Here is a 12,679-nt window from a genome sequence, read left to right as displayed (position 1 = left end):
AAGAAACAGCGGTAAAACACTTTCAAGAAATACAACTCACAACATTAAATGAACAAATTTGGCAATATGTTACTACAATTTCAACACATACTCCATCAGACAGCGCTTATTAGTTACCAACAAAGGGTGATGGGTAAGTGCCTGACAGTGAACAACATTTTTTGATGTGTACTTATCTACTCCTTACATTTTTACACTATTTTAATGTTATGGGTTGGAGATGGTCAAGATCAAGTTCGATCTTCATCCTCAGAGGGCATAGTATCAGAAGAAGATGAAGGAAAGAAAAATTGGTTAAAAAAAATTGTTAATTAGAACCGACTTATTGGCTGTAGCCTGTAGGTACAGGTACTTTTTGTCCATATAAAAGTCTAAAATTTAATTTCTGACTTAGCGGCTAAGCCTAATAAATTAACTAGCCATGTAAGCATAACTAGCTCTGTTAGACTAACTAATCTGTGTGTAAGGCTAAATAACTAAAGCTCAGCTGAAATATATACTAGCATCCCCCCCCCCAACTAAAGCTGGACTTAGGGTTGATGAAAATGAAGGTAAAGCTCGAGCCTTAAAAGACTTGTCTCCTGCACCAAGGGGTTTTGTGAGAATATCAGGTGGTTTGTAAGCAGTTGTAATAGAATTGTTAATGAACTTGGATTTGACAAAATCCCTAGTAAAATGGCAATGTATAATCAAATGTTTCCTCTGTCGCAGTCTATATTATAATTGTTGGGGCATTAAATTTTATTTAAAATGGGACTGATTTTGAAGTTTAGGAGATTCAGAAATAGTGTAATGCATACTTGTGTATCACTGTATGATTCAGCAGTGTTTATTAGTTGTGGATGAAATCACAGAAAAATGTAAAAAGAAAAAAAGTGAATGACCAGATAAGGTATGTTGCAGAAAAGGGACATGTTCCCTTTTCCGAACAAACCAACAACATTCAAAGAGCCCTATAAGACATTTCAGAACTTGCATTGTTGCATAAATATAGCAGGAGATTGAAGAGATTGAGATGGAGCTGGAGAATAGCATATGAAATAGTGAAGTCTATCGGTTTCATTGAATACCTTGAACTGTTTCTGAGAACCTGAATTCCAAGAAAGTACTTACGATCATCAAGGTCGTTAAACCTTAATCCAAGTATGCAACAATAACTTGATATGAGTAATCTCTTATGAAACATTACACTTAATACAAATCCAACAATCTTTTTCTTAACATTTTCCCAAGTGCAGAGTCAAACTCCGAAAAATACAACACTGCAATTTTTCAAGTAAGAAACTAAGTCAAAATTTAGTATTTTAATTTTAATTTGCTAAACAACAAAATCAAAATTTTAAGATGTCTGAACTAAATCTGAACAAAAAACATGTCAAGAAAAAATAAACTGATCACTTTCAACATATAAATGGCAAAGAGAAACGAGTCAAAAAGAATAAAATTGTCAATGAGGTCCTATTCACCATAGTTACATTATCCTTTCATCATATAATTTACATAGACCATGTGTCTTATTCATTAGAAACAACAAGGATGTACACTTTTTACAATTTTTCTAAATTTATAGACTTAATTAGTGATAACTTAGTTTCAAATTAGTAAAAAAGGGTGTAAGAAATCCTAGTTAAACATGAATTGGTACTTTTAGACATTGTTATAAAAATCTCAATTTTTCTAAATTTTTTAAATTAACTCCCTCTTTGTTAAAAAATATATTTTGTCATTGCAATTTTTTTTAATTTAATTATTCATTATGAATCACTTTTTGAATGATATTATTATTACAAAATACAAATAATATCATTTAGTATGATCATAATAAAAAATTATGTTTGATTTTGATTAATCATTATAAAATTTATTTTGAATGATACCACTGGATATACTTAATATTATTTATCCAATTATATATTTCAATAATGGAATAATGGTTGCTACTACTTTACTAAAGTTGAATCATGAAATTAGAGAGCTAAGATTTCACAAATTTATACTCTTCCACAGAACATGAAAGAGCTGGAATCTTTATGTTGTGTTTCCCCATATTCAACATTCATGTTATGTAGTTGGATTATTATTATTATTATTATTGTATATTCAGTAGTGTTCTCAAATGTAGAGGGTGTGTTGGAGATTCAGAAGCTCCCAAACAAACCCACTTCCACATTACTAGTGCTGTTTGTGAATGAGTTTGGAGCCAAAGGCGATGGCTTTACTGATGACACTAAAGTATGTATGTTCTGTTCTTCAAGTTTACTATGTTCTTGCTTACACATCAACTGACAGCAAGATTATAATACTAATCAAATCAATAGATTTGGTGTGCCTTGAGTTAATCACAAGATTAGAATTTCCCTATATTTATTTATATTTGTGTTTGTTGCCTCTTAAAGATTTATAAGATTATTGCATTTGTCTATTAGTAGTGTGGAAATTTTGCTTTTACACTTGTTGAAATCTATGTTCAAATTGAATCTGTGCCTGCTGTAATATAGAGCTTGCTAGTTTCTTTTAGATACTGTCGAATAAAGACAAGGTGGTCTGTATCCCTACTCCTTGTGCAAACCTCTTCACCTATTTAGAGTTCAGGACTTCAGGCACACCGTGTATGAACATTTAAAATTTTCAAAATAAGGAGGAGATCCCAGTATTTATCTAACCACACATTTTTGCCTGTTTGTGCTTTCATCACAAACAAACTGTACTTGGGGAAGAGACTCCAAATATGGACCATTAAATATTGTATCTCTTTCCCTTTCTCTGTTCAGTAGTTTATAACCTCCAGGTCACAATACTATGTCAGTCAGGCTCATGAGTTTGAAAGCAATAAGAAGGATGAACACATTTATTATGTACTTCTGTTCTTTAAATTCCCATCACTTAATATTTATTTATTCCGCATAGGCTTTGAAAGATATCTGGAAGATTGCATGTTCTTCATCTTCAAAATCAAAAATTGTAATCCCTGCACAATATTCAGTTTTGGTTCGACCAATTCAATTTGCTGGGCCTTGTCGGTCCAAGGTGACTATAACGGTATGTGTTAAACTTAGTTACTCTAGCTTCCTTTCCATGGCTAATGAAAGCCTCATTTGATTTTTTTACTAGCACATTGGTTATAGATAGCTGCATTTGCATTTCAAACTATAAATAGGATTTTACTCACTAATATTTTGTTGCACCTTGTACAGATTTTGGGCAGTATATTAGCTCCAAAATGCCCTGATGTTTGGGATGGTCTTAATAAACAGAAATGGATATATTTCATTGGCGTGAAGAATCTTATCATAGAAGGGCATGGTGTAGTGAATGGGATGGGCAGGGAATGGTGGGCTCGATCTTGCAAAGTGAACACAACAAATGTATTGCTCTCCTAATTTCCTATGGGTTTCTTCTTATGCATTATCTTCTTTCTACTTAGTTTCATAACCAGCTTTGACACTTTCTTTTGGCAGCCATGTCAGCATGCTCCAACGGTTAGTCTTAGTTCTATTATGTTTTTGGAGCAGCATATGTGCTTCTGCTTTTATCTGCAGAAAGTAAATTTTTATCCGGATATGCTGATTGATACTGATGCAGGCCATGACATTTCATAGATGTGAAAATTTGAAAGTCAGAAATCTTATGATAATAGATAGTCAACAAATGCATATGGCTTTCACCAGTTGTGTTAAGGTTGTGGCATCCCGATTGAGAGTGTCAGCGCCTGCTGCCAGTCCCAACACCGATGGGATCCACATAAGTGCATCTACTCATGTTGAAGTTAAGAATACCATTATTCACACTGGTTGGTTTTATTACTTAAACTTCACTCTTCTATCTACCATTTAAGACATCTTAAAAGGGTTCAGCATGGGTTGTCCCACTACAATTTTCTGATGAAGCATTTGATATCAAAACTGGTGTAATTATGTTGAACCCATGAAATGAAAATTCTTGGTGTGGGAGAGAAATGAAACTATTTAGAGGCTGTAGAAATCTCTTTCTAGAACTGAACTAACATTGAATTATTTTCCATACTTTCTAAAAACAATTTTATATGATAATAACCGTAAAATCATAACTCATGTCCACAGAACTCGGTAGGGCTAGACTGGTTAATAATTCCTGTTCTTCTGCTTTTTCTCAAAAAGCATTCCTTCTAGGTTTCTTCTGTATTAAAACCTCTTTTATACTGATTGCTTCACAATTTGCTCAGGAGATGATTGCATTTCTATAGTAAGCAACTCCACACGTATTCGTGTTAGAAACATCACCTGTGGTCCTGGCCACGGAATAAGGTAGCCTATTTTGAAATGATGTCAGAAAAAGACTAATAATCTTACTCTACAGTTTGATAACCTCTTAAGGCTATTATTTGGTAGCATTGGAAGCTTGGGAAAATCAAACACATGGTCTCAGGTGCATGATGTAAGGGTGGATGGGGCACATTTTTTGAATACGCAAAATGGGGTCAGGATAAAAACATGGCAGGTACTGTGACATCTCAAAGAATGTCTCAGATTGAATGGAATTATTATGTTTGCTTATAAAATATTTGTTTCCATGTGATATTTTTTTCATCACTCGGATGAACTCAAGTAGACAAAAGTATGTATATAAAATTAACCTCTTTCCGTGCTCCATAATTCCCATATATTATAATTTCCAGGGCGGTAGCGGTTTTGCAAGCCAGATTACATTTAAAGATGTTTGGATGAAAAATGTTTCAAATCCTATCATAATTGATCAGTATTATTGTGATTCGCGGTTACCATGCCAAAACCAGGTACATTGCCTTTAAGTTGCTGTTTCAATTGAAGTATGTGATCACATCTTGTGCACAAATGATGGGTTGAATTCGTTCCTTAATTCTTTCAAATGTGTAAATGTCTTTTTACTATGGTTAATTGGTGAAATGCAATTGTGTGGAAGTCTGTTCAACTGATTAAGACTCCAAACTCTTATAACTATTGGCTACAATAGTTTGAACACCATTTTCATGTTATGTCACGTTCAATATTAAATTAGCTTTGATCCACAAGTGGGGAAGTTAGATTTTAAGTGTGCGTGTCAAATATTTTTAGATACTTGTCTAGAATTCCAACTTCAGTATTAAATGTTATATGCAGACTTCAGCACTTCATATTAAGAATATATCATACATACGCGTCAAAGGGACTTCAGCTACAGAAAACGCTATAAGGTTTGCTTGCAGTGATAATTACCCCTGCAAGGGGTTATATTTGGAAGATATACAACTTGCACCAGAGCAGGGGGGTATACTAAATTCATTCTGTTGGGAAGCTGAAGGCTCAAGTTCAGGTGACATATACCCACCTCCTTGCTTCTCATTTGAAGGAAGCTTTATTGATCAGAAAGTAAGATTTAATTCCGTGCTCAAGTCTATCTGAAGATTGAACAGATCCGCTCTATGCATGCTCTAAGCAATGTGAGCGATCTACTAGCAGTTAACCCACTAAATTCAGAACTATAGAACGACCCCCTGATAGTATTAGGCCAATTGGATCATGTGTTTCATTTTGTAGATATGATCAAGTTTGTAATAGTTGTGCAAAGTTTTGTGGTTTTGTACATATTACATATCCTGATTGAGTTCACAGAGCTGTGGTATGTGGCTTTGGCAAGTTTGGATGCAGTTTTGACTAACAAATTCTAACATGCATAAGAGGCAGGAATTGAAGTGAAAGTTGATTGAACTGAGTATTACGACTGTGTGAGTAATATCTGGTGAAACCAACTATTCCAGAACACGTTGAAGCTTCAAGCAGGCGTCCATCATGGTCTCAATTTTTTTGTTTTTACTGCTTCAAATACTGATTATCCCTTGGTAAGTTGAATATTTATCAGTAAACTGTAGGAACCCAACGGCCTTACTGCTTCAACTAATTGGTTTCTGAGCTAGGGTTTATGCATGGAATGAGATGAAAAATAATAATTGGACACGCTTGTTGCAAGTAAATCATGAAATAGTAAGGCAAATGTCAGCAACGACAGAAAACGATAGATAGATGACAGCCAAGGCTAAAGATGGTAGAATAAGATCATGGAATGGGTCTTGCTCTTACACCTTGAGATTTTAGGACGACTGATTACTTAATATGATATCAGAGCTCAAACTTGCGGGAGACCTATGTTCGATAAAGATGAGTGCCCGTGATCCACTCTCCGACTCATAAATGGGCTCTGAAGGAGAGAGAGTGGTAGGATACTAATATAAGATCACGGAGAAAGAGCATTTCTGTGGATTTTAGAGGGACTAAAAGAAAACGAGTGGGGGAAGGAAACTAAGGCCTCAGACTCAGTTGTCAATGTGATGACCTCTCCTCTATAGCACCAACCTAGAAGATCAACCCTACGCCACATCAGATTCACCAACTATCAGTCTATCAGTAACACCATTATGAAACGTTTGCTAGAATTGAAGACCTAGCAGCCCTAGGACCACAAATGTTTACAGTTTCTGCATTCTATATAGTTTGTCTATTGTGGTAGGTTCACTTGATTTTGTGCTTCTTTTTGGTTGTCATGACCAAATTGTATTGTCTATAGTTGGTACATGTAATCACGGGTAAACTAGTACTACATTTCATCAAGGCCCCCGCAAGTTAGAAATGTGTACTCATAAATAATTACAAAAGACAAAAAGAATGTTACAAAAGAAAAAAAAAAGTATTACTAGACTTGAAAGAGTGCAACATTTGAGCAGGTGCAAGCAACGGGAGGTGATCCATATTTTCCCTAGGTACAGAGAATCGTTTAATAATCAAATTCGCGCGGATTAATAAACAAAAGGATTGTGCTATTAGTGATGGATCTGAAGCTCAACTGACATGATATTATCATCTACTTAAGTAATTATGTCATATGTTTTCAATTTTTTTTAATCATTTTACTAGAATATTTCAATCATTTAATTTCTAACTATATACTAAATACAACTCAAATTAAGATTTACTACAGGACACTTGATATATATTTTTTAGCAACAAGTGTTTATAAAATATACATATTTATACCACATGTCCATGTCATGAGTGCTATTGTTTGTTGGTACCGTGGGAGGAACTAATGTCCAAGGGGAGATGGAGATGGAGATGAATTTGCGGCTTGATATTATATATGTTGTTATGACTGGGAAAAAGATGTTATACGAGGCAAAATAACGTCCATACCATGAACAAGTAGGCAGTACTTGGGGATTAGATGAAACAACTTGGGGTTATTACAAATTCTACAGACAAGAAGTTTACACAATTACCAAACTTTTAATCCTACTGCCCAGAAAGAGGGGGCAGCACAGGAAAACAACCAGGAACAGACAACAAACAAGGCTGCAATTTATTGGAAACTACAAACTTAAACTAAACAGCATCACCCCAAACCAAAACCAGTGTGTCTAAAGGCGAACTACTGGGATCTGCTGCTGCTGCTGCTGCTGAAGATTAAGACGAGAACAGGACCTGACCATTTCACCAGCAATAGGAATGACCGGAAGATTATCGCAGTTGCAAATTTCCACCATGAAACCGTCTGGGTCATGGAAAAATAATTGGTCTACATATATCCCTCCTTCTTCTACTCGTTGCCTCACGTAGTCAATCTCCATCTCTTTCAGCTTCTTCTCCACTGCACCCATGCTCTCACACTGCATCCCCTTAATATATTATTGCTTCGTTTTCATTTAACAACAAACTTTAATATCAGGAGCAATCAAATATATATATATATATATATATATATATATATATATGTGTGTACATTACTATTGCAATTGTCAACATTAATGCTAAGACGTACACATAGACGGTAGGTACTAAACAACACAAATCATGTGGATCCGTGGGATCATATATTATACAAGGACTAGAAAGGTACGAGGTTACGACTAAACAAGCATACGATATATAAACAAGCAATTAAATTAATAAAAAAGAATGTATATGAGAAAGAAATAAAAGACCTGAAAGGAGATATGATTATCTTTGGGATTGATAACTCCCTTCTTAGGCATGTTTTGTGGATCTTCTGATTGCAACAAATGTATTCCAATTCCATACCCAAACAGCCTATTTTATCACCAAAATTATACAACCAATTAAAATCAAGAAACTCGTACATACATAAATTCATAATAGTAGTTTCCATAAAAATAAAATAAAATAAAAAAGGGGGTTACCAAGCTCCATTAAAATCAAAGGATCCAGGTCTCCTAACAGGTGCAAAACCAAGAACATTGATGTAGAAATCCATTGATTCTTCGATAGATTTGCAGACAAGTGAAATGTGATTTAGAGATTTAAGGTGCAGAGGATTTTCACCTGAGCTTCCTTTCATTTTTCTACCCCCACTAAATTCAAGAAATTATATACTATTAGATATTTATATATATATATATATATGATCAAGCAGTAATTGAACAATGTGTTTTGGGATAAGGAAGAGCCTATTATTAAGGGCCGGACAGGAAATCTAAAAAATGGATGAGACTATTTCAGGAGGATGATGACGACGATAATTGTTTATTTAGATAATTAGTAGAGGTGATTTATTTATGGGTTGCACACAAAACGTTATGCTACTACTGAGTTTCTATATATAGACATGTGAGTCAAGGACTGAAGGAGTCACGAAACTTCTTATTGTACACGTGTTCACATCTTGAATACTTTTCAGTTTATTTCACCTCCTAATTTACACGTCACTCATTTGGAGTTTATCTCTTTAACTCATCTCGCTATTTCACAACACTCATTCAATTTTAAGCGGGGTTTTCCCTTTCCAGATTATTTAGCATATATATAACTTTCCAAAAACCAACAAGTTTTGAACCCCATGATCGAATATTTAATTCAATTCACTTACCGTAAAGGTTACAAAATTGAATATAACTGTGCCCATAATCCAACATAGATCAGACTTAATAACAAGTTTTAGTGTTGGACATATTTAGAAATTTCATATTTTTTATTATTATTACATTTTTTTAACAAAATTGTTTATTACAGGCTACGAACTAATAAATGTTAGGTTCCGAAATATCGTAGAAAAGGGTTGAATATGATAATAATTAAATTAAAAAATTCTTTCCAAATTTTTGCGGATATATAATTTAGTATTTGATAGTTTGTTGAAATATAACCAACTAACTAACAAGTATAATTCTCTATTTTACAGCTGGAAAAGTAATTTACATTTTTAAGTATTAGCACTAATTATAAGAGTGCAGTGTTCTTTATAAAGCCACTAGATTGACTAGTCTTATTATCCCCGCAAGTTAGGATCTATGAAGACACCTAACTTGGAATAAAGCTCTTGCATTTGATGAGATGGAAGCACTTTTGTAAGGATATCAGCCAGTTGATTACAAGTGGGTAAGTAAGACAGTTATAGTAATCCATCAAGAACCTTGTCAACAAATAACCTCTACGTGCTTTGTCCGTTCGTGAAAAATCGGGTTTTTAAGGTAACCAGTTGTAGATTGGTAACCCCTAGTTCCTGTAGTAAACTAACAACCCGACTAATTTCAGATGTTGCTGCAGCCATAACACGATATTCGGCTTCTGAATTAGAGCAAGAGATTGTGGCCTGTTTTTTTGACTTCCAAGTGATAGGTGAACCACCCAATAGCAGTACATAACCTGTAACAGATCTGCGAGAATGTGGGCAAGATGCCCAGTCCGAATCAGAAAAGGCTTGCAGTGTCAAGAAATTAGGATTCTGCAGTTTTATGTCTTGGTCTGCTGTGTGTGCAACATAACGCAGTTTATGATGCAAAGTATCAAGATGTGAAATACGTGGGGCTTGCATAAACTAGCTTAAATATTGAACAGTATAATTGAGATCAGGTCGAATGTTTGTGAGGAAATTAAACTTCCCAATAAGAGATCGATATGATTCTGAATCAGGTAATAGCTCACCATCAGTGGCACTAAGATTGAGATGTAATAGCAGGGGAGTGACAGCCTTCTTTGATAAATCAAGGTTACAATCCTGAAGCAGTTCTCTAGTAAAATTAGTCTGACTCATAATAATTCCATCATCAAGATGGGTAATCTCAATTCCTAGAAAATAATGTACGATTCCCAGATCCTTTATGCTTAAATTGGCATGTAAATGAGTCTTGATGTCTTAAATGTGTTGAAAATTACTACCAGTAACTATAATGTCATCAACATACACTGTCAAAATAGTAATGTCTACACCATTCTTGAATGTAAACATACTGTAGTCGAGCTTAGACTGAACAAAACCCTGGGCTAATAATTCAGTAGTAAGTTTATATGCCCATAGTCTGGAGACGTGTCGAAGACCATACAAAAATTTGTGAAGTCTACAAACTAAATTTAAGGGATTATCAACTCCTTCTGGAACACACATGTATACATCCTCCAACAAGTCTCCATGCAAAAATGCGTTGTTGACGTCAAGTTGATAAACACTCCATTTTTTACTTGCTGCAACAGAAAGAATACACCTAACTGTTAGGAATATGTGTATTAGTTTGATGATAAGTTAAACAAAACACTTAAGTAGAAATCTAGTGTTTGTAGCCTCAACGGATAAGACCATCTTGGCTATCCGTTGAAGGAGTAGCTTTACTTAGCAATAAGTTCAGTATTGTAGCACATTTCATTCTCTGGATTCAAGTTGTAATTCTTAGATGTTGTAGGAAATTATCAGTCATGTTGACTACTAGTGGATATGCAAATAGGAGGGCTAATTGTAAATATTTCATGCCTTGTAATTTTGTATAAGTGAAGAAGTATCAACGGATATTGAAGACCTTCAACGGATAAGAAACAAAGCTTCAACGGATGTCTCTAATGCTTCAACGGATAATATCCATCAACGGATAAGTTCTTCAACGGATAAAGACTTCAACTGATAATGCATCAACGGATAAAGCTTCAACGGATAAAGCCTCAACGGATAAGGCATCAACGGATGAAAGCTTCAACGGATGCTTAGTTCATTAGCAGTTGATAGTGATAATTCACAATCTGACAGAGGCACATGGGTTGACAGAGACAAACTGGAATGTGGAAGCCTCTAGGAGGAATCAAGAAAATGCAGCATTTCCATTCTGATGCAAACAAGGAAGTATTCAAAGATCTACAGCTAAGCCTAAATTGCATTTAATAGAGAAATGAAGAAGAAACATGTGAAGAATCTTTTTAATTGTATTTTACAGTTTTGTCTTCACTTGTAAACTTGGTGATATATAAACCAAGTAGCAGCTAGTAATTAGATAAGAATTTTCCTGAGCTGTTTAGAAATATCCAGAGAGAAAATCATCTAGTTTGTACTAGGAAGCAGCTGTGATTTAATTCTTTGAATCACAGATTTTCTGAAATAACACATCTCTGGTGGAACAACAAATCCACCAGAAAAGTTTTTAAGTTCTTTGTGTTCTTTACATTTGTGTTTGAATATATATCTGTCTGTATTAGCTTCAAGCAATTCACACACTTGTTCTCAAAAACACTTAGCCTTAGAAACTGCACAAAACTTGAAAAAGTTTTGAGATTTACATTCAACCCCCCTTCTGTAAATCTCATTGTTAGTCCACTAGGAATAACAATTGGTATCAGAGCAAGCTCTTAACATACAAAGAGTTTAAAGATCCATTCTGCTAACATCATGAGTAAGAAGGATATTGGTGTAAAGATTCCAATCCTGGAAAGAGATAACTATCATCACTGGAAGGTGAAGATGCATTTACATCTTCTCTCTCAAGATGAAAGCTACATCAACTGCATTGAAAATGGTCCTCACATCCCACACAAGGTGGCCACAGCTGCTACTGCAACAATTGCTGTTGGACAGTCTATTCCCAAGCCAAAGGCAGAATGGACTGTTGAAGATATTGAAGAAGTCCACAAGGACAAGAAAGCCATGAACATTATGTTTAATGGCCTGGATCAAGATATGTTTGACAATGTCATCAACAGCCAAACTGCTAAGGAAATTTGGGATACTGTGCAGCTTATCTGTGAAGGCACTGAACAAGTTAGAGAAAACAAAATGCAGCTTCTCATTCAACAGTATGAATATTTTCACTTTGAAGAAGGAGAATCATTGAATGATACCTTCAACAGATTTCAGAAACTGTTGAATGGATTGAAGCTGTATGGGAGAGTGTACCAAGTCAAGGACTCCAATTTAAAGTTTCTAAGGTCTCTACCAAAGGAATGGAAGCCTGTGACTGTTTCTCTAAGAAATTCTCAAGATTATAAGGACTTCACACTTGAAAGATTATATGGAATTTTAAAGACATATGAACTTGAGATGGAGCAAGATGAGCTGTTGGAAAAGGGAAAGAGAAAAGGAGGATCAGTTGCACTTGTAGCTAACAGTGAGAAGGTTGAAGCCAGAAATGAGGAAAAGACAATGCCAAGTCTCAAAATTGGCACAAGCAAATCAGAATCAAGCAAGGGTAAAGAGCAAGTAGCTGAGGATGAAGACAATTCCAGTCAGGATGACTCTGATGATATTGATGAACATCTGGCTTTTCTGTCTAGGAGGTTTGCAAAGATGAAGTTCAGGAAAAATACAAAATTCACTAAGCCAAACAAAAACATGGTGGACAAATCAAAGTTCAAATGTTACAACTGTGGCATTAGTGGACACTTTGCAAGTGAGTGTAGGAAGCCAACCTCTGATAAAAAGAAAT

General features: G+C 34.9%; 2 protein-coding genes across 4 annotated transcripts; one reads left to right on the top strand and one right to left on the bottom strand.

Moving 5' to 3' along the window:
* The first annotated feature begins 1,938 nt into the window (after nt 1–1,938).
* LOC141697911 (putative polygalacturonase At1g80170) lies at nt 1,939–5,607 on the top strand. 3 transcript variants are annotated; one of them, XM_074502469.1, is made up of 9 exons: nt 1,941–2,232; nt 2,908–3,039; nt 3,195–3,365; nt 3,459–3,479; nt 3,583–3,790; nt 4,202–4,283; nt 4,368–4,476; nt 4,655–4,771; nt 5,115–5,607. In XM_074502469.1, exons 1-9 carry the CDS (start codon nt 2,011–2,013, stop codon nt 5,394–5,396), a joined length of 1,344 nt encoding a protein of 447 aa, XP_074358570.1. In that variant the 5' UTR covers nt 1,941–2,010; the 3' UTR covers nt 5,397–5,607. The 3 variants fall into 3 exon arrangements, with proteins under 3 accessions (XP_074358571.1, XP_074358570.1, XP_074358572.1); XM_074502471.1 differs by having other exon boundaries at nt 2,099–2,236; XM_074502470.1 differs by lacking the exon at nt 2,908–3,039 and having other exon boundaries at nt 1,939–2,232.
* Nucleotides 5,608–7,175: 1,568 nt separating this feature from the next.
* LOC141698531 (glyoxylase I 4-like) lies at nt 7,176–8,578 on the bottom strand. The gene is made up of 3 exons (XM_074503237.1): nt 8,183–8,578; nt 7,967–8,072; nt 7,176–7,651 (listed from the first exon to the last, which is right to left on the bottom strand). The coding sequence occupies exons 1-3, from the start codon at nt 8,338–8,340 to the stop codon at nt 7,403–7,405; spliced, it is 513 nt and encodes a 170-aa protein (XP_074359338.1). The 5' UTR covers nt 8,341–8,578; the 3' UTR covers nt 7,176–7,402.
* Between the last annotated feature and the right edge of the window lie 4,101 nt (nt 8,579–12,679).

This window comes from Apium graveolens, chromosome 11 (genome assembly GCF_009905375.1).
Source record: "Apium graveolens cultivar Ventura chromosome 11, ASM990537v1, whole genome shotgun sequence".
Lineage (NCBI taxonomy): Eukaryota > Viridiplantae > Streptophyta > Magnoliopsida > Apiales > Apiaceae > Apium > Apium graveolens.
Note: the sequence above shows the minus strand (reverse complement) of the source record. Positions and strands in the feature narration are given on the sequence as shown.